The 21,345-nt window shown below is 43.8% G+C and overlaps 3 protein-coding genes across 3 annotated transcripts in view; 1 reads left to right on the forward strand and 2 right to left on the reverse strand.

The window, feature by feature from the left end:
* fam102bb (family with sequence similarity 102 member Bb) overlaps positions 1-7,986 on the reverse strand; it is a 14,591-nt gene extending 6,605 nt beyond the window's left edge. The window contains exons 1-5 of the mRNA XM_083671730.1: positions 7,774-7,986; positions 3,131-3,251; positions 2,906-2,935; positions 2,315-2,431; positions 1,819-1,865 (exon numbers count right to left, since the gene is read on the reverse strand). Of these exons, the coding sequence (XP_083527856.1) occupies positions 1,819-1,865; positions 2,315-2,431; positions 2,906-2,935; positions 3,131-3,251; positions 7,774-7,919 (461 nt within the window). The 5' untranslated portion in view covers positions 7,920-7,986. The remainder of the gene's footprint in view (positions 1-1,818; positions 1,866-2,314; positions 2,432-2,905; positions 2,936-3,130; positions 3,252-7,773) is intronic.
* A 1,581-nt stretch (positions 7,987-9,567) lies between these two features.
* slc25a24 (solute carrier family 25 member 24) lies at positions 9,568-19,130 on the forward strand. The gene is made up of 10 exons (XM_083670985.1): positions 9,568-10,016; positions 11,264-11,390; positions 11,651-11,738; positions 13,251-13,362; positions 16,272-16,430; positions 16,734-16,886; positions 17,008-17,115; positions 17,260-17,427; positions 17,730-17,880; positions 18,175-19,130. The coding sequence occupies exons 1-10, from the start codon at positions 9,834-9,836 to the stop codon at positions 18,354-18,356; spliced, it is 1,431 nt and encodes a 476-aa protein (XP_083527111.1). The 5' UTR covers positions 9,568-9,833; the 3' UTR covers positions 18,357-19,130.
* Positions 19,131-19,673: 543 nt separating this feature from the next.
* On the reverse strand, positions 19,674-21,210 carry tmem69 (transmembrane protein 69). Its single transcript, XM_083671267.1, has 3 exons — positions 21,109-21,210; positions 20,833-20,882; positions 19,674-20,637 (listed from the first exon to the last, which is right to left on the reverse strand). The coding sequence occupies exons 2-3, from the start codon at positions 20,875-20,877 to the stop codon at positions 19,930-19,932; spliced, it is 753 nt and encodes a 250-aa protein (XP_083527393.1). The 5' UTR covers positions 20,878-20,882; positions 21,109-21,210; the 3' UTR covers positions 19,674-19,929.
* Positions 21,211-21,345: the final 135 nt, after the last annotated feature.

Raw genomic sequence — 21,345 nt, forward strand, 5'->3', positions numbered from 1 at the left:
TCAATAGAAGATGTTACTAGGCAGCTGTGTATGCTCATTTAGGGGCCTCTGTACCCCACCGAAGAACACATCTGGGGGGGAAACCCTGCTCTGGACTATGGCCAGACAACCGTTTCCTCACCACACCCTATAGGCTGGTGGAGGTAGAACTCGAAGGGCGGGCTCATTGTAATGCATGGAATCGAATGAGGACGTGTGATACCATTCCTCATTCCATTCCATGCATTACAATGAGCCCATCCTCTGAGGTCTACCTCCACCAGCCTCCACAGCAGTAGGCCTAGTCCACACAGCTGTTCAACACAATCCCCTCGTTCTTGGATCCAGTCCCGTAGTGGACATTGGCCAACATGGCCAAAATCTCCCTGGGTTACAAGCTGGAGGGATGAGGGATGAGGGATGAGCGAGCCCCCTCCCTTCGCAACTTGATCTCATATAAAGCCTACTCTAGCCTAATGCCTGTGCTGGAAGCTCCCTGCATCCCTGTGCTAGATCTCTCCTCATACAAACATGCAATCAGGCACAGCCCTGAAGGCCTTGGGCTTGTTCAGTTGGGCAGAGACAGACACAGCCCTGAAGGCCTTGGGCTTGTTCAGTTGGGAAGAGACAAATACAGCCCTGAAGGCCTTAGGCTTGTTCAGTTGGGCAGAGACAGACACAGCCCTGAAGGCCTTAGGCTTGTTCAGTTGGGCAGACAGACACAGCCCTGAAGGCCTTAGGCTTGTTCAGTTGGGCAGAGACAGACACAGCCCTGAAGGCCTTAGGCTTGTTCAGTTGGGCACAGACAGACACAGCCCTGAAGGCCTTGGGTTTGTTCAGTTGAGCACTCACAGGTAGAGTGTGTGGTATAGATGAGCTGTCACACAGAATAGGGAAGTCCGTTAACTATTTACACTGGAATTCTATTTACAACATAGCACCCGGTGGAGCCATGGTTTATTCAGTTAGACACAAAACCACTAACAGACACAGGGCCTGACTCCCTAAGCGTTTTGCACCTGTTTATTTTTTTTTCAATTCGAGATCAAACACCAAAAAACAGAACTGAAAATGAAACTGTCTTAATTTTTTTTTTTTTTACTTTTTCAGTAATTTGTATGAAACATTTATTTTGAATAAAAAGAGGTGCAATTTGCATCATCGTGCAAACGCTTAGGGAATCAGGCCAGGAGTGTGCTGTATGGATTAGCTGTCACGTAGAATAGTGAAGTCTGGCCTCTTTACATTGCAGTTCTATTTACAACGTAGCACCCCATGGGATACCTGGCCTAAGTTTCCTAGCTGCACATCTTTTAAAGTGCTATTGGGCCATATAATATAAAGTGGTAGGAACAGTGGACAGAGGCCAACCATTGATTTAATGGTAAATGCACATGTTCTTTCCCATAAAGAACATGTGCGTTTTGCACATCGTCTTGCACTTGATTGTTCTTGCTCAAACCCCCACTTAACTACCACTGTAGCCTTTGAGAAGGGATGCCTGATGGAGGGATGCTTACTGCAGTGTGGGTGGGCGGGGAAGCAAAGCATTGTTTTCTGAGGGAAATGCTATGCAAATATGTTTTCTGTCGAGCAGAAGAGGGGATATCTGACTACACTTTGGATTGCATTTGAAACGTTACAGAGAACCAGGGGAGGCTGGTGGAGGTAGAAATCAGAGAAATGCAGTATAATGCATGGAATGGAATGAGGAATTTCTCATTCCATTCCATGCATGCATTGAGCCTGTCCTCCCAATTTCTGCCACCAGCCTCCCCTCCCTGACAGAGACATGAGCACATTGAATAGGCCATCACTGAGATCAAAATATCAACTTACGTTTTAAAACAAGGGTCGCCAGACATCAGTTGTGTGCCGATGATAACCTGTTGCAAACAAAAGCAAAAACATGACTCAAGCTCTTTTGGCAGATATAACCAACTAAGTCTTCCAACTGAGGGTTTAACTCTCCTACAGCTCCCACAGCACTACACCAGGGGAGGCTGGTGGAGGTAGAAATCGGAGAACGGCATCATTGTAATGCAAGGAACGGAATGAGAAACGTTATCAAACGCGTGTGTTTGATACCATTCCTCATTCCTTTCCATGCATTACAATGAGCCCGTCCTCCAATTTCTACCTCCACCAGCCTCCACAGCACTACACACACTTTCCATCATTGTACTGCACTATTAGCCCATTATACATATACACATACACATATCATTGGATTGAATGTTGGGTTCATGTGTGTTTTTACGAGCTGTTTTTGAACGATTGCAAAAGACATTTCTGTGTCAACAGACAATAAAAGCTGATCTTATCTTATCAGTACCTTGAGGATGGAGTTATCCTGCCTCGTGTTCTTGGTGTCGTATCCCTCCAGCAGACACCTGCGGGTCGTATTCCCAGAACCGGCGAATTCTGCCAGATTCAGGTCTGCAAAGCCAAGCTAGGTAGAGAGGACAGGATAGGGTCAACCTCCAGCTGAAGTTTACTGTTCTGGGCTGTTTGTCTCACTCAGTGGAGGCTGGTGGAGGGAGAAATCGGAGGACGGGCTCATTGTAATGCATGGAATGGAATCAGGAATGGTATCAAACATGCCATTCCTCATTCCTTCCATGCATTACAATGAGCCCATCCTCTGATTTCTCCCTCCACTGTTCTCACTCAATACTTCTAGTGAGTCTCTGTTTGTTCCAGAACCTTAAGCTGTGGTAAATATGTAACCACTAAAATAAACAATTTACAGTACCCCTAATGGACACGCATTAATCATTTAACATTATTATAAACCCTGACGCCAAATCCTATCTGCAGGCAGGGAGAGAGACATCTGTTCACAAAGCCACCGAAGAGGTCGATTCAATGTAACTGTATGTTGGAAAAGAAAACAAGGAGGGAGGGGGAAAAAATGCTCTGATACCTTTGCATACGTCTTCCCACCCTTCAGCTCCTGCAAATGACAAACCAGAAATACCATTAAAACGTGAATCATGTAAAAGAGGGACAATGACTGAAATATGCATCACATGCCGTCAGTAATGTCAATCTACGAATTATTTGTTTTCACTTGAAAAGGAACATAATAGACTGTTTGAATGGGAGTTTGACAATACACCCCCCCCCCCCGTCCGGTCCAGTTCCATACCTTCCGGACGGATACGCGACACACACAGGGGTCGAGCACACCTGTCCCAGCGCTGGCACTCATCTTACAGGGGAAGGAGAAGGTCTTCCTCCAGCGCACACAGTTAGCCTGCACCTGCTCCCTGCTCAGAAAAACACACACAACGCACCAGTGAAGTCACATATTCATACACACACACACACACACACACATACAACACAAAACTATCATGAATTGCTAGTGGACGTTCACACAAAGTCAATGGGTGCAAATTGCCAATGCTAGTACCAGAGGGATGGTTTTGTTTTAAAGGCTATCTGTAATGGTCAAACATCATAGGTTATTGATTACAGATCTTCACAACCAATCACTGGCATGACAATGATGAGAGTTGAGCGAGAGTACTTAACCCCGTGGCCCTGAGAAGCTCTTGATACTGTACTCCATTGATTATTGTCCTGTTTGAAACATTTACTAACCCTGCCTTACATAAGTGATTACAGAGAGAGATGCAGGACCATGTATTGAATTGCTAAAGCCAAAAGCCTGAAGGGTGTGTGTTGTACAGTGTGTGTGTGTGGTGTGTGTGTGTGTGTGTGTGTGTGTGTGTGTGTGTGTGTGTGTTGGACAGAGAGAGAGAGAGAGAGAGAGAGAGAGAGAGACTGAGTGAGAGAAAAGGAGGGAGAGGAAAGGGGGAGAAAGAGTGTGTGTGTGTGTGTTAGTAGTATCCCAGTTCTCCAGATGGATCCTCTTCCTCTGGCATCATCCCTAACCTCACCCACTCACCTCACCATCCCCCTTCTGTCATTTCACCACCCCCCTTCTGTCATTTCACCACCCCCCTTCTGTCATTTCACCACCCCCCTTCTGTCATTTCCACCCAGATGCACACCATCCATCCTGACTTCTCACCAAGCTGAGGTTCACCTCTGTAATGAACAGCTGATAATGTCTTTTGAAATAAAATGACAGAATGAATGATAGAAATAAAATATCAAAATAAAATGCAGCCTTTAAACCAATCAGATTTGTGAACGAGAGCACGGCTAGAGAACCAAGAATTTAGCTTAAAAAAATAAATGTCGCCTTAAAATCCCTTACTTAACTCCAACTCAATCCATACCCCAAGGCAAAATGGTGACACTTCCAATCCTAACAGAGGGAAAACACACATCAACCCACCCTGTCCCTCATCCTTGACAACATGACATCTTCTCATGAAGAAGAAAAAAAAAAAAGACTCCTTGAGAAAACACTGTCCTCCTCATACTCAAACAGGGAACTCCCAATCAGCTGAGGATTCCATGCCCCTGGGGATCAAGGCAATAACTAAACAATTACATATACTGTATCCAGAACTACTGTAGTCAGATCCAATTCCTGAATGTGACCAAGCCGGGCCTCAACCCTACATAATGAGAAGCTTTGATAAGGTTAGCCTCTTATCACACTAGAGGCTGTATCGGTGTATCTGTTATGTAATGAGACGCTGTCCCGTACGGGGACACGCCCGACCTGCAAACCCATGTTGAATTTCCCAATCGTTTAACATTTGGTTAAGTTCAGGATTAATGGGATGTTGGTCGAGCGTTTCCCCTCAGTCTCGCCAGGACTGTTAGGGCTGGTTGTTCTCTGAGGCGACGGCAACGCTGACCGGAGGAAAACTTACTGTTGCATTCTCTCTGTTCTTTTTCCATGACTTTCCAAACTTTGGTAACCATGGAGACCTTATGAAAACTGAGCACTAGAGAGATATCCATCTGGCAGACAATGCAGAAACAATGACACACTCTCTCACAATGGAAAGCCAAGACGAAGAAAAGGAGAGAGAGAGGGAGAGAGAGAGAGAGAGAGAGAGAGAGAGAGGGAGAGAGAGAGAGAGAGAGAGAGAGAGAGAGGAAAGACAATGTCACCCCATTGTAGAGAGCGAGGATGAATCACAGATTTTAATTCATCTCCCCAGAGCTAATCAGGTTCTGTTTATACAACAAGCTAAATGTGATTTTCACAGAGGCACGAAAGAGTGCAGAGGACTGGTTCCTTCTCTCCCTGTTTGAAGCATCAGCCTCATGCTTTGCGGTTGTTGTCTTTTAATAGATCTATCAGGAACGCTCGCCGGCCTAACCCCAAAAAACTAAAATGATTATTTTTATGAAAACACACTCAGGTCTTCACAATGAATCATATCCTCTTCAATTCTGTGGGATTATACATTACTGCAGAGTTATTTCTGAATCTACCCCGCCATCCACAGTTAAAATGATCCATGCCAACGCTAGCACCAGACTTTGACCGTTTGTCATTCCGTGAAGCTCATCTCCATCAGTGGAGGCTGGTGGAGGCAGAAATCCAAGGACGGGCTCATTGTAATGCGTGGAATGGAGTGAGGAATGGTGTCAAGCGTGTGATACCATTCCTCTTTCCATTTCATGCATTACAATGAGCCCATCCTTGGATTTCTGCCTCCTCCAGCCTCCCCTGGTCTCGATCAATCATGCTGACAGTCAGTGTCAGGACAACGGAACACGGTGACATCTCTATGAGAAACACACACATTATGCTAGGAGTGAACAAACATTATTCCTGTGTAAGGACATTGTTAGCCTGGTGTATTGACAGCTCATGAATATCAGTAAATGTTAACTGGGAGGCCAGACTCTTTGTGTTGAGACGTAAAACAGTTAAGGTAAGGGTTAAGGTGAAGTAAGTGTAGGGTAAGGGTTGGTTAAGGTAAGGGTCATCCGAAAGGATCCCACTTAGCATCTACCCATGACTATCGACCGCTGGGGGCTCAGGACATGGAAGTCATGACATCGGGGGATGTGCCCTGACTCACAGTGAAAAGGAACCCAGCCAGACATAACATTCTATTCACCCGACTTGCTGAGAGGAACTTTTCATGAGATTAAGCGGAGGCTTTGTTAAGCATTTGAAATTAAAGTCTAAAGCTTGCCCAATGCCCTCAGCCCTGCATAAGCTCCATCTCACGCCTGTGATTCTTACAAGCTTATCGGGGAGAAATTCGGTAATCTGAACCCTGCTCTTCCCTGAAGTCATGAGGACACTAGTTCCTGGCAGAGACGAGCAAAATCATGCCCTCGAATCAGAGAGACGTGGTCACCTCTAAATGAGAATACCTACGGAGGCTAAACAAGTGGGAATAGGTTCATATTAAAGAAACATATTCTCGGGCTACAAGCCTACAACTGATCCTACAACTATCACATTCCTTCTCAGGAAAATAGACCTTGAGTTTAGAAGTGCTGATTCACAAAACAACATCCTAATGAATTATTTACTAATAATAAGGCCAAGGCAACATACCATACCTTGACACAAACACTAGGGTAATCCTGTAAATTAGGCTACAGCAAGCCATACTCTGGTGAAGAATTGTGAGACATATTTATATCTCTTCTCCATGAATCAGATTACCCTGGAGCTGAGAGACTGCTTTCAGGGGCAAGGGAGACATCTGATGAATCATGAAACCAACAGAAATCACATATGAATCATCATAAAGCCATAGATGGGGGGCCATGGAGTAGGCTTATCACTTATGTGTGCCTATGATGGAGGATCCCTCCACTGGGAGATTCTAAGCAGGTTCTGTTAACACAGGCAATCATCAGAGGGTCATACCTAGCCCAGAGCTCACTGTGTGTGTGTGTGTGCATGTGTGTGTGTGCGTGTGTGTGTGTGTGTGTGTGTGTGTGTGTGTGTGTGTGTGTGTGTGTGGTGAGTCAGAGTCAGTAGATCCCCTTAGGTACTAGGTGATGACCTACCAGTCAGGTTACTGATTAGCCAGGTAAAATACTTGAGTTTAAACTAAGCAACACAACAGTAAAACAGCAACAACAAAACATGTGTCTGTCTCTCCCAGTCCAATATGCACAGGCTGTACTGTATGTTATTCAACCTGAACTTTGACCACATAAAGGTCAATCACAGCAGGCAACCTGTCCCATGGGGCACAGCGGTGACTCTCCAACCAATAAATGCTCTTTGGCACCTGCATGTTGGACAAATCTCATTGTTATCTGTTGAGATGAGGTTTATCTATCTAATTCATACTTTTGATGGGTGGTAAGCTGGTAACAAATGAGTGATTGAGTCCGTTTCATCTATGGGACTTGAGAGATGCAGATGAAGTCTAAGTCTGTCTCTTCAAATCACTAAACTATGATAACGATTCATGTGCACATAATTTTGCATGTGCCTATGTGCACATGCAAAACAAAAATAAATACTATCACAACATAAATAGATAAATCAGCCGTTAGACCCATAAAACTAACCATTTTACCATTACCATTGACTTTCACCCTGCACCTAAATAATGTGGTTTTACTCGGAATCTTCCAATTATCCAAAAGACAAGCTTTGTCCTGCTGCATCTTTCTCTCTGTCACTCCATCTTAGCTAGCTACTGCTGCTTGTATACTGTCAACATTAGACCAGCATTCGTGTACAGAATGTATGACAGGACAAGCAAGCTCACGTTAGCGTAGCTAGCTACTAAGCTATCGTACACTCCAGCCAGGCAGATCTAACCAGTGCTACCTAGCCATACACTAGCATGCCAACATCGTCGTAAGCTCTTGGAAAAGTCCTGTAACTTAGAAAAACCAAGACATTATTAGCTAGATAGCTAAGATTCTCACCGAGATGACTCCTCAGAAAAGCCGCCGTCAAGAAGTCGGACTTTACAAAACAGGACACCGTTGACGAAAGGGACAGAGGAGAGCTCGTCCAGCTCAAAATCCACTTTAAACTTGAATTTCTTTTTCTTCATCATCATGAAATCCATACACCGTCTGTTTTGCAGAGCAGTCTGAATGGATGCGAGTCCTTTCTACGGCGTTCAAACCTCGACGTTACAGCCCATTGTTGGTGGTGATTGATGGGGGGGGGGGGGGGGGGGGGGGGGGGGGGGGGGGGAGCCAGTTCGGGTCTGCAGGCGCTGAGAGCGCTCACCCGCGACGTGTACCGCCAAAGTCTGGTGCTCTGAAAGATGCTGGGTGTAGAGAGGGAATCCTCGGATAAATGGATAACTTGTCTCTGTCTGCTACCTCTTGCTCTACATTGTTGCTATCTTACTTTTTTCAGCAGGCAACCAGGTACAATCGTATAAATGTAATATTTCGAATGCAGATGGTAGTGTTGATAATGGTATAAGCATCTCTGACTGCAGCTAGTCAGTCGGCAGCGTATATTACTACTGACAAGAAGAGGAGGAGGCGGGGAGGATTTAAAGGGCCAGTTCAGTGCTCTAGCCTAGAATACTATTTTCATTTCAGAAAATAGCCTGTAATGATTCTTAATAACATGTTCCACAAAGATATAGAGCCATTATTATAAAACAGTTTGCTTTGTGTGTAGACATGGCAGGACAAATGACATAACGTGTGTGTGTGTGTGTGTGTGTGTGTGTGTGTGTGTGTGTGTGTGTGTGTGTGTGTGTGTGTGTGTGTGTGTGTGTGTGTGTGTGTGTGTGTGTGTGTGTAGCACAGAATCTGACAACATTTTCAGTGCAGTAGTATTTTGGCACCACCTAGTGGCAAATGTTTCCCGCACTTTGGAAGTACAGTGTAGAGTTACTAAAATCACAAGGAAACACACTTGAAACACACAAACACGCACACACACAGAGGGAGATATTCTTTATTAATTTGAAAATGTTTGTGTGTGTGATGTGTACTGTTAATTTGTTATTGTTTATTTCACTCGATTTCCCAATGCCAATAAAGCTCATTTGAATTACATGGAATTGAGAGAGAGAGAGAGAGAGAGAGAGAGAGAGAGAGAGAGAGAGAGAGAGAGAGAGAGAGAGAGAGAGAGAGAGAGAGAGATAGATAGATAGATAGATAGATAGATAGATAGATAGATAGGCTATCATGAGAAACAGTCCCAGAAACCCACACTGCATGCCGCTTCTAGCTCAGCTGTCAGAAAATCCACAAGGATAAAAATAGAATATATAGCCTATTGTAGGCCTTATGTGGCTTTGGGATGGCCGACTGATGATTCATCAGTGGAAAATCTATCTCGCACATTGGAACTACAGTGTTGTAGACTCTGAGTTAAGCAGCCTGAGTTAACTAAAATCACAAGGAAACACACACACACAGATAGAGAGAGAAATAGAGAGAGAGAGAGAGGAGAAAAGGTGAAGAAAGAAAGAAAGAAAGAAAGAAAGAGAGAAAGAGCCAGCGAGATGGAAATGAAAGTAGTCTTGTCTTGCTGTCTCAATTGTCCCTCTCTCCAGATTTAGTAAACTTCAAGCGCACTTAGCAACAAAGACTAGACCTAAGGCGGAATAGATGCAGATGGGACATATGCTTATACACCGAGCTATGGGATATTTGTTTATGCCACAGGGTGTGGCCATCTGAGATGGAATGAAAGAGGAGGAGGTCTAAAACTGTATGTCAAGTCCCACCTTTTTTCATAGGCGCTGCAGCTAGGCTTCATATCCTGTAATGTACAAACAGATTAAATAGTAGGTTCCATAAAGATTGCTGATAAATAGGCCTACATGTTATCGTCTCTCGCAGTGAAATTATTTTAGGGCGTTTCTAAACTGCAAATCGCGGAAGTCCCATTAAAACCGAGCATTAAACCGCAGAAGCTGAGCTTCCTACGCGATTTTTTTCTTCGGATTTTTTCTTTCCTGCCTTTTTTTCAGTAGAGTAGCTATCCTGCGCCTCCGTCCACAGTAACAATGTATCAAGTTATTAGGAAACTCGTGTTTACTGACTCATATTGTGCGACCGACTCAACCTCAAATACTTATGAGGAGCTGTTCAAGAAGTTGGATACCAACAAAGATGGGAAGGTGGATGTTGCAGAACTCAGAGCTGGCCTCACTGCAATGGGCATTACATTCAGGAAAGGCGTTGCGCAGGTAATGATGAGCCACTGTAGGCCTTATGTCTTAAGTTCAGCACAGTGTGAGGTTTTTTTCTTGAGTAAATAAAGAATGTTGAATGTAAACTGTGAACCCACCAGGGGTGCCCTAGTGTATTCATTCCATTTTCGCCACAGCCTATGATGATTTGATCTTTCGTAAGACTCGTAGCAAATTGCGTGTTGCGGATACACCCTATTGTCTTTATCTCTCAATTGAACTTGATTATCATTAATCACTATATTTCCACATTTGCATACACATATCAGACAGAGAGAACACCTGGAGCTGTCATGTTATCTTTCTCAGGTAGACAAGCCTGGAAGGAAGGAATGGGGTTTGAGAGAAGGCATGTTGCTTCATATTTCAAGCAGGAAAGGTTGGGTTTTATGATGTTGGGGGTGAGACTGTGACCTAAGAACAGACTACTCCTTTGCAACATCAAGTTAATTATTTCATTCCTTTCACCCAATCAGCCTAATGACTTTGTTTATCTACAATCTAGGCCTATGTGTTTATTTGCGCACACATAATGGGAAAGAAACGATTAAACAAATGTATGCTAGTTTGAAATCCACAAAACCACGAGGGTCAGATGAGATGCCCCTTCTAAAGGAGTAGGATCAACTTGTCAATCATACATTCCTCCACCAATGCACTGACCGGACTGACAGAGCACTCTACTGCATTTACCTACGGTTGTTGGATAGTATTCCTCAATATATTGATCTCACCTGTTACCTGTCAGTGTAGTCAGTAACAACCGATGGTTCTAGTTATTTGAATGAACGATGATGCTCTCGAGTCAGCCATGATGATAACAATGTATTGATTTTCAGGCCACACAAACAAAGCCTCTTGTTGACAGCAGGAGCAAATGTTTTTATTAATTCTATTTAGATGGACTTCATGAATATTTTAGTTTAGTTTACATTGTTATTATAAGTATACAAGACAAACAGTAGGTGGTGTTAGTCCAACATTTAAATGAGGAGCAGCCAGCTGCAATTATGAAGCATTACATCCCCAAACCAAGCAGGACCTTCACTTGACTCCCACTCCTCTGTGACAGTGTCTCATGTAATGGTCCCCCATCTCACAAGTTAGTTAGTAGAGTTTAAAGTATTCTTTCAAGCTAGGAAAGTCCTCACAATGTCCTCATAGTCCTATTGGTCAGGTTTTAATTGTGATTTGATTGTGTTTTTTTGTAAGTTTGTTTTTGCATTGCATTTTAATCTTACCAGAAAATAGTTTCATCTGGAGACCAAGACAAAGACGAGGGGCTTGACCTAAATGAGTTCTCCAAGTACCTGGGGGAACATGAGAAGAAACTGCGGCTGACTTTCAAGAGTCTGGATAAAAACAATGATGGTAAAAAAAAACAATGACATTACCCACAGAATTAGAATACCAGATCATCATATTTACACATACTACTAGAGTATGTGACAGTACCCTGCTAAAATTCCTAAATTTCAAAGACATTCAAAAGTACAGTAATTTCAGATGATTTTAACAGAAGATATTATAGTATGGTGATAATATTATCTTTATATTATATATATTAATTATCCCTCAGATCAGAACTTACTGGAACAGATTAAGAATTGAGAGAGGTATTTTTCCAACAGGACGCATTGACTACATGGAAATCAAGCAGTCACTTGCTGACCTTGGAATGGAGATAAGCCAGGCAGAGGCAGAGAAGATCCTCCAGAGGTATGCATGCAGTCACATATCTCACCGTTTTATGTGTGTTTTCAAGTTTGGCTTTGTTGTCTTGTGTCATCTTTGACATATTGGAAATAGGACAGCCATTAGAAATATATTTACTTAAATTAAATATTAAATAATAATTATTATTACATATTATTAAATAATAATTAAATATTAGTCTGAATTCACTCTTTGGCCGCTCTCAGTTAATTTGAGTTAGTTGAGCCTGGTGCTTTTTCAATCCCTGGGATGTAATGGGTGTGGAGCCCTGTGTAGCTGCACTCTAGCCCTGCTGAGCTGCCCTGCAGTGGGGCTGATAAGGAGAATACAGCCCCTGACTGGGGATGGGAGGAGGATGAGTGTGGATGATAAAGAACTAACATGAATGACAGGATGTAGCGAGCAGGGTTGAGGTCAATTCCATTTCATCTCAGTCAATTTAGGAAGTAAACAAACATTCCAATTCCAATTCCAATTGGAATTTCATCTTACTTCCTGAATTGACTGAATTTAAGTGGAATTTAACCCAACCCTGGTAGCCAGAACATGTGTGGGTAGTGTTTTGCTGCCAAGATATCTTGAATAGGATACTATTTTAAAATATTAAAATTGATCTGGCAGAGGAGCTACTATTTCCCTTGGTAATGAGCAAGAGCGGACATGGCAGGCCAGGGTGTGTTAACCAAAGCAGTTAGATACAGACAGACACACTGTCTAACAAAGAGAACATTCGAGAGAGAAGTGGAACTCAGTGATGGAGGGAGAGAGGCCATTAGGATAGAATAGAATAGGATATGACTTTAATGTCCCTGAAGGGAAAATTGTCTCAGACACATTCAACATAATACATTCAACATAATACATAGATATACAGTAGATATTTCACATCCAGTTAGAGAGTTGTTGGGGGGGTGGGGGGGAAGTAATACAGAGAGCTGAAGCCAGTGAGATGACAATTATGTGTGACTAACAGGGAGAAAATAAGAGACAATTAAAGAGATGTGGTGCGTTGGAGAAGGAGAGAGAGAGAGGGGGAGGGGGAGAGGGAGGAAGAGAAATAAAGAGAGACAGAGTGGCGGCGGTCACGTAGCAGCATGGATCGGTAATCTCATTTAGAAATGTGGGCTGCTCTCCGCCTACCGCGGAAGTGTAGCCATGGACGCGGAGAGCGAGGCACGTAGGATCCAGGAAGTAAACTAGGTTGGGATTTGGGTTGATAGGCTAGCACAAGCTGTGGAATATCAGTGTCAAATCCAATCCAATGCAACTGACTAAAACTAAATGCACCAACCTTATATTCAGTTATTGATGATCCTTTATTTGCTACACCTTCAAGCCTTTTCCTTAAGTAATTTGTGAATAACAACTGTGATGCAGGCCAGGGGTTTTTAGACCTCTGCTAAGCCTCACCATGACCAAGCAAATGTTACCTACCCATCATTATTATCTCTCCCCATTGTACGTTTATGGACTGAATCATGAAGCATTTTCCCCTCTGTGTGTCTCTGTCTGCAGCATTGATGTGGATGGAACCATGACTGTGGACTGGAATGAATGGAGGGAACATTTCCTCTTCAACACAGCCACCAATCTACAAGAAATTATTCGCTATTGGAAGCACTCCACGGTGAGTGTGTGTGTGTGTCCGTGCGCGTGTGTTTGCGTGTGAGTGAGTGAATGTTTGTTTGACTGGGTGTGTGGTTGCAGAGTTGTCCTATACACACTACATTAGCCTACTGCTACATCACAGTCAACATGAATGTCAACAAAACAGTGCAACGGTTTTGCACCTTGGTATGGATTCAACTATCAATACAAAGGGATAGGGATAGTGCATGCATGCTAGTCTGTATGTCTGGTGTCGTAAATTAGTGTTGTAAATTAGTGTGTTCCCTGCTGATACTGGAACTGTCCCAGCGTTGCGTAATGTCTTGGGTCCTCTACGTCAATGGGATCAGACTCAGTCAGTCAGGGGGGGAAGCGAAGGGGTGGAGTAAGAGAAGGACGGACAGAGGGCAAGTAAGAGGCTTTGGCTGCTGTTTATACTCATCAGCCCATTGATGGAACAGTAGGAGGGGAAGAGGGCTGGAGGCAGGGGGTCTGGCTGCCAGTCGATTAGCCAAAACAGCAATGTCATGTCATACCTGGGTGGAAAGTTTAGTTTTGACCATTTAAATGTCCTCTACCATTGTGTGTATATATTTCTCGTCACGGTTTTGGACTAGAAGCATGACTTATTGAATAATTAGGCCATTCAATGACATCCCGTGATTTCCTTTTTTGGTCTAACTTTCTTTTTTTTCTTCTTTTCATAACACAAGACACTCAATGACCTTTTTTTTTCATGCTGTCATTGACATTGAATAGGTCAGTGAATATGATGGCATTCTCTTACCACCAACAAACTGACAAAGGATAGGCCTACTGTATCAATCCACGAATGCAAATTATTATGTTGCATGCAAGACAAGCAGGGACACCAGACACTGGGTAACCTTTGCAGTCCCAGCCTCTGACCATTGGTGCTAGAGAGGTTAGATAAACCTGCCGCGGCCTGGAGCGAGGCCACGATAAGCTCATTTAAGGCTGTCCTGCAGAGGGATTAGCTTGTAAATAGCTGGTCAGGAAGGAACTGAGTATTGGCGGGACAGGAAGAAGGCTGTTATTGTCACTGGGACCAAGGTACCGACCGGTGAGGCTGGGACAGTGACCGGCTGACCCAGTACCACTGTGCCGTGGCTGCCGACTAGTACTACCGGTACTACTATTGAGGCTGGGCGGCCATGGACCTGCTGCAGCAGCAGAATGGACAGTCATGGTTCGTCATTGATTTTGAGGACGATGGGGTGGAGATGGAGGTGGAGGTGGTAGGTTCACTCTTCTGTTCTCTACGAACTCCGATGCCACTGTAGCATCATGGTCTTGTCAGTGGAAGTGCTGAAGTATGTGCCTGGGATCAGACGCCACCTACAAGCCTCTTCCTCTCTCTACGGAAATAGGGCAGGTATTAGTGGGTAGTATTGCATACAGCAGTATACTCCCCTGCTGTGTATCGTATACAGCAGGGGAGGCTTGTGGAGGTAGAAATCGGAGGACGGGCTCATTGTAATGCATCGAATGGAATGAGCAATGGTATCAAACGTGTGATGATACCATTTCTTCATTCCATGTATGACAATGAGCACGTCCTCCGATTTCTACTTCCACCAGCCTCCCCTGGTTGGCAGGCACTGTGCAGATTATTAGTTTTGTTTACTGAATGTTGTTAATGTTGTCTAGTTATTTATGTACAATTAGATGCCCTTCTTGGCAAGTCATGATTTCCATTTGATTATTATAGTAAAAAAGGAAAAATGATTCAGTAAAACCTCTAACCTCTCTGTAAAGATTAGAACATGATGTATTTAAGTGTTTTGCAAGATGTAGCCTACTAATAATTAATTAATTAATTAATTAAGCCTGCTGTTATTGCTCTGATTGTGTGATGTACACACACACACACCTCCATTACATAAAGTGAGGAATTATATTAATATCAGTGGTTTGGACTTGAGGAGGGTTGTTGCAGGTTGTAGGTTTAGTGTTTTGGCTGGTGTCAAAGGTCAGCTCAACTGGAGGTAAGTGAGTACCTAGGGCTTGTGGAAAGTCATTGGGAATCAGACCTCAGGTGAGGGACTGATGTCAGGGGAGGACCTTACCTGTCTACTTTAACGTTGTATATGTGTCACAACTACCCTGCATTGCGATGCTGATGTTGGTCGTCCAGCATGTCGGATTCCTCTAAAGCTATTCCACTAAAGCTGTTATCAACATTGTGCTGCATGCTATTTGCTTATGTTTAGGCCTGATTACATTGTCGTTGTATTGAATACCATTTTGAAAGTCATTTGAGAAGAAGTACTTTCTCAGAACCTTTACAATAATAGGCTCATTTTATATGTTTTAGCAGGACTTGGATGACTGCCTGAAGTCATGCGTTAATAGGGCGCGTTAATGGCGCTCTTCCCACAAGTAGCCTATAAGCGCATCCACGGCAAGGTCTGATTAAAGTTTTGGCATCACCACCGTAGAAGGGTGGAAACCAAACTCTTGCGCACGTTGAGCGGCATGGATGGAGCCACGTTTAGAATCTATGGAGGTGCAATCTACACGATTAGCTCACCGCAGATAAACTCAATATGGTCTGATTGCGGCAAGTGCATATGACCCTTCTCTATAATTTGGGGCTCGAAAACATCTTCCATGTCCTTGTGCTGTTGGCTGCCTGTGCTACGTTGTTTTTTGAGTTTTTCTGGCTCTGTCATGACGGTTTAGTTAACATTTCATACATTTTGGTTTGTCATAGACACATTTCAAACGCATTTCGCATTGTTAGTTAGTGCCTAACATATTCCTTGGACCGTGCCGTCAGAATATTGTGAACCCCCCCCCCGTGTGTGCGTGTGCGCGTGTTATACTATGATATAGACAGTTGTCTGTGTGTGTGTGTGTTATAACATGTTCTAAACAGTTTATATGTGTTCTGTTTTGTGGTAGGTCCTGGATATAGGGGACAGTCTCACCATCCCTGATGAGTTCACTGAGGAGGAGAAGACCACAGGTGTGTGGTGGAAGCAGCTGGCAGCGGGTGCCATGGCAGGGGCCGTCTCTCGCACTGGCACGGCCCCCCTAGACAGGATGAAGGTGTTCATGCAGGTATGTACAGCTACTGCACACACTCTGCAGCATATGTCAAATAAATGGATTTTGCATGTTCCTCATTGGTTAGTGCTAACTAATTACACTAAGGACTGGTTTTCTGGACCCAGATTAAGCCTAATCCGGGACTAGAAAGCACATTCAATGGAGATTGAACCTGGCCTTTTAGTCCTTGATGAGGTTTAATCTGGGTCCAGAAAAGCGGCCATTCATGTGAAGTGCATCTGAAGTGTAGCCTATTTTCCTTTCTGATGGAGGTCAGAAGACACAAGATCTCACTTGTGATTTTTGTATTTACAGGTGCATTCCTCGCCAACCAATAAGATGACCCTAGTAGGGGGATTCAAGCAGATGATAAAGGAGGGAGGCGTTGCCTCCTTGTGGAGGGGGAACGGGGTCAACGTCCTGAAGATCGCCCCTGAGACCGCCATTAAGTTCATGGCCTACGAGCAGGTGAACTAACACCACCTGCACCGACCACAAAAATTGACTCCAGATTGCCAGATAATTGACCTGATGTTGTCTGTATTTAGTATCCATCATATAAATATTCACTTGTCTGTTCCTCTGACAGTATAAGAAGTTGCTCTCTAGTGACAGAGGGAAGGTCAAGACCCACGAGAGGTTTATTGCGGGGTCACTTGCCGGGGCGTCTGCCCAGACAGCCATCTACCCTATGGAGGTGAGGGAAGGGGGAGTGAGAGGTAGGGGGGAGGGGAGGGGAGGGGAGGGGAGGGGGGGGGGGTATGGAAAGGACAAAGGTGGAGAAAAAAGTGGGGAGCTCTGACAATTTACTGAAGATACTCTCTCTTCTTTGTCCTATAAGGTGATGAAGACCAGACTAACACTGAGGAAGACTGGACAGTATTCTGGGATGTTTGACTGTGCCAAGAAGATCCTGAAGAAGGAGGGAGTGAAGGCTTTCTACAAGGGCTACATCCCCAACATCCTGGGCATCATTCCCTATGCTGGGATAGATCTGGCTGTGTACGAGGTGTGTGCCCAACCATTTCACTGTGAATGAATGAATGAATGAATGAATTACTTTATTTGACACATTTAAAATACACATAGTTGCCTTTTGTCAGCCACTTAAGTACAACAATACACACATTGTAAATGATTGAATATATACGAACAACACAATGAAGTCTACTAACTTATTTCCATTGTCGTCCTGGATAAGTGTTTGGATAAATGACTCGATGGCATTATTCTCAAAACTGTTTGATGCTGTTCACCTGGAGTCGACTAGTAAACGAATGTGGCTGTGACCTCTCTCCTTCTCACACTCAGAGCCTGAAAAACGCCTGGCTGGCCCGGTATGCCAAAGACACAGCCAACCCTGGTATTCTGGTTCTGTTGGGGTGTGGCACCATCTCCAGCAGCTGCGGCCAGCTGGCCAGTTACCCTCTGGCTCTGATCCGAACCAGGATGCAGGCACAAGGTAAAACGTCCCAGAGATTACTCAAACTCTTAAATCACTCTACTGGCTATCACTGTATAGAGAAGTCTCATTTTAGGCACAGCAGACAAACCCCAAACCTGCTTCATTAAGCATGTATAACCATGTGACCCATGAACGCCCCAGTGATACTGTCACCTTGTGTATAACATACGTGAAACCTCCTAAAACCACACGAAATACACACAACATTCAATAAGTATAAAAACGGTTTCTTACAACTAGTATACAAAAACAAGCAATTGTGATTTCACCCGATTATCCATTTTCTATTAGCGTCCATCGAGGGTTCGGAGCAGATTAATATGAACCGGCTGGTGAAGAAGATTCTGGAGAAGGAGGGGTTCTTTGGACTGTACCGTGGAATCCTACCCAACTTCATGAAGGTCATCCCTGCAGTCAGCATCAGCTATGTAGTGTACGAGTACATGAGGTCTGGGCTGGGCATCTCTAAATGAGCAGCAGAGGTGTATCCGTGTGTGTCTACGTCTACATGGTGCATGGTGAGGATGTGTGTCAGATTATTTCCAAATATTTCCCTCCTAATTTCAGTGACATGTTGAGGGTATGCAGAAGAAACAAGTTTACCTGGATACCTACCCTACCAAATCCTGGACTCAATCTCGCTGCTATGGTGTTTTTCCATCGTCCATTACTTCTGATATAAACTGGCTTGACTGACTACCTCACCGACTTGGCCACTCTCAATCCCAGGGCTATCGAACCCGTCATCAGTCAGTGTAAGACATTGTTTTACATTGTAGTGTAGAATCAAATACCATGGTAGTTGAATAATTCCAGGTTTTTCCCTTGTTTACCAAGTTACCTGTCAGGTGTGAAAGACATCATTAGTTAAAAGGTGAGCTGATTCACATAGAAATCTGCACAAACGTGAGATAATGCAATATTTTACGTAGTACACTATGCAGTGTTGTACACAATGTAGGGGTTGTACAGTATTTGAAGTGATACACAAAACAAAATGTACTTGTGGGATTTAGGGTCGGGTTCTAACTTTGAGTGCCGGGGTGAATGAAAAATTACGATGTTGGAACGAGGGAATATGAGAGGATGTTCTTTTGCACATTTTGTGTTGGTGAAAAGAAGATAATGTGCCTTTATTATGTGATTTGGTCAGATCTCGATGGGTTTCTGCACCCATTTGTCTTGCCTTTTTTCCAAAGTTTTGTTAAATTAGATACTGCTGTTTACATTAAAAAAAAAAAAGTATTTTAATAAAAAAGTTGTGTTGAGCGCATTCTTAAACTTAAATACATTTTCATAAATGTTTGTGTGCCTATTGAAATTATGAATTGCTATAATTACGTCTACGGTATGTTCCGTCAGCCTCCAGTTTTGTCATGTTATAGCCATATTGGATTAGTCAACTGTTCATTTCACAAACCTGTTTTGGAAAATATGAAAATACACAATTCAATGATGTTGCATTCTGAAGGGAAAGTGAGTCAGTTCACTTATGTGTCCTGGATTACCGGGGACTCCAGATTAACCTGTTAATCTTCCAACACATGACCTTTAGGTTTAAAAGGGGGATTAAGTCACTGGTTCTTTCATCATTCATCACTTCTAGTTTGATTCAAAGACAGTAATGACTGGTAAACATTTACATGGCTCATGATGGTACTTCTTGTGCTGACATGTAGACATAAAGGTGCCCCAAGTAATCGATTACCTCAATTATGACCGTAGTAATAACTTCCTTCTTGAAATGAAATTGCAAATCTTTTCAATCACATTCAATTTATTATCTGCACCATAAATACTACATCATGAAACAGTCTTTCTCCCCTTCAGGCCTTTACAGAGATGCTGAGGTGGGTAGAAATGAACCAGTACTGTCATTCAGCATACCATACAAGTACCAGATAAATAACAGATACAAACATATGCTTACATAACATATCAGGAAGGTCTTCAATCACCCATTCCATACACTTTGTCCATCAGAAAACACTCATATAAAACATTATGTTTTACATTAGGCTATATAATTGTGCTGTGCAGCATAATTTATTCCTCTGAGAAAATCTTCTTCTCTGGGTAGAATCCCCTGAGAGTCAGTGTGGCCAGCAGGGATAAGACAGCCACAACTGATAATATCGACAGCAGGGCTTTGAACCAGCTGGGGTAAGTGGGCAGCAGAGAAAGGTCGTAGTGCAGGGAGACGCCAAGCCCCATGATGACCATGGTGGCTGCTGGGACGATATTGTCACTGTACATAAGCATGGCCACCCAAGCTAACAGAGGTGGAACCATGCTATTGGTCAGGTTGATCCAATCTGGCTTGGCCAGGCTACTCTCAGGAATGGCGAAGCCCCAGCGCGCCCCGCCCAGGAAAGACAAGATGGACACTCCGTACGCTATCTGGGCGAAGGCCAACTCCGGCAGGTACGTCTCCGTCACGGCCATAACGAGGGGTGCAGAGACGAAAGGGATGAGGCCAGCCAGGCCCAGGACCACCGCTGGTTTGGGGCTCTTTCCCAGGTCTCTCATGTCATAGCGGAGCAGGTCCAGCTCTCTGGGAGGTGGCTCTTCTTGCTTTCGGCGCTTAGGCCTCACAGCAGAGCTGTGGAAGGGCTGGGACCTCAGTAGACCAGCAACAGCATAATTCTGCTTAGAGAGCAGCCTGTCTGAGTAGCCCCTGCAGGGCCACAGGGAACAGCTGGCAGCAGCAGCAGACATGCAGGATATCTGCTGAGAGCTGCCCCAAAGCCATCCCTAGAAATAAAGACAAATATATGAGCAGAAGACCTAAATACACGCACATTGCTTGCAACCATATTAGTTAGTGTAAAAGGAGGCGTTCAAATATTGACATAAAAATAAGTACACATAGTGTGGGGTAGTTTCCTCAAGCAGCTTTGAGAGATTACTGTGATAGACTTGTCGGCACTGCAGTGCTGTTAAACTCACCTTGTGAGCAGTAAGAATGTGTCTTCTAAATACACCTGCGAGCATTTTGTCTGCAAAGAGAGAAAATGGAGCATGTTAGGTCGATTGATACACTTTGAATATAATCAGATGTCTGTATCTGCATCCTGGATAGTGGGTTGAATAGTGCTTGGCTAGCGGTGGCTACCCTGTTTACATTTTTTGTTGGTTGCCCACTCTGATGACTGTGGCTATAAACTACCAACTGAGAGCAGAGAACATCTGTAATTACTAGTAGTTACTAGACTGTACTCTTACTTGTTTCTCAGGTCAGATTTCTCATTGTTGCTGCAAATTAATGACAGTTGAAGTCTTCGGGGTCAAACGTGCTAATCTTCTACACTAGTGTGTGCACATGTGCGCTTCTTTATTTCTTCCGTCGGAGTAGAATTCTATGAGAGAAACTTAGTTCCACAAACGCCCACCCCAAAGTCAGTACAGTAGCTGAAATATTATATGTGATAAAACTAAGATTCTTCGAAGATAAAAGTTAAC

The sequence above is a fragment of the Argentina silus genome (genome assembly GCF_951799395.1).
Source record: "Argentina silus genome assembly, chromosome: 6".
NCBI classification, from domain to species: domain Eukaryota; kingdom Metazoa; phylum Chordata; class Actinopteri; order Argentiniformes; family Argentinidae; genus Argentina; species Argentina silus.

Bases quoted from the DNA above. Each gene is read 5' to 3' on its own strand.
- slc25a24 (XM_083670985.1), top strand. From the start codon at position 9,834: ATGTATCAAGTTATTAGGAAACTCGTGTTTACTGACTCATATTGTGCG. The intron at 10,017-11,263 runs GTAATGATGAGC...TAATCTTACCAG, and splicing joins TCAGGAAAGGCGTTGCGCAG to AAAATAGTTTCATCTGGAGA. The intron at 13,363-16,271 runs GTGAGTGTGTGT...GTTTTGTGGTAG, and splicing joins GCTATTGGAAGCACTCCACG to GTCCTGGATATAGGGGACAG.
- tmem69 (XM_083671267.1), bottom strand. From the start codon at position 20,877: ATGCTCGCAGGTGTATTTAGAAGACACATTCTTACTGCTCACAAG. The intron at 20,638-20,832 runs GTGAGTTTAACA...CTTTATTTCTAG, and splicing joins ACATTCTTACTGCTCACAAG to GGATGGCTTTGGGGCAGCTC.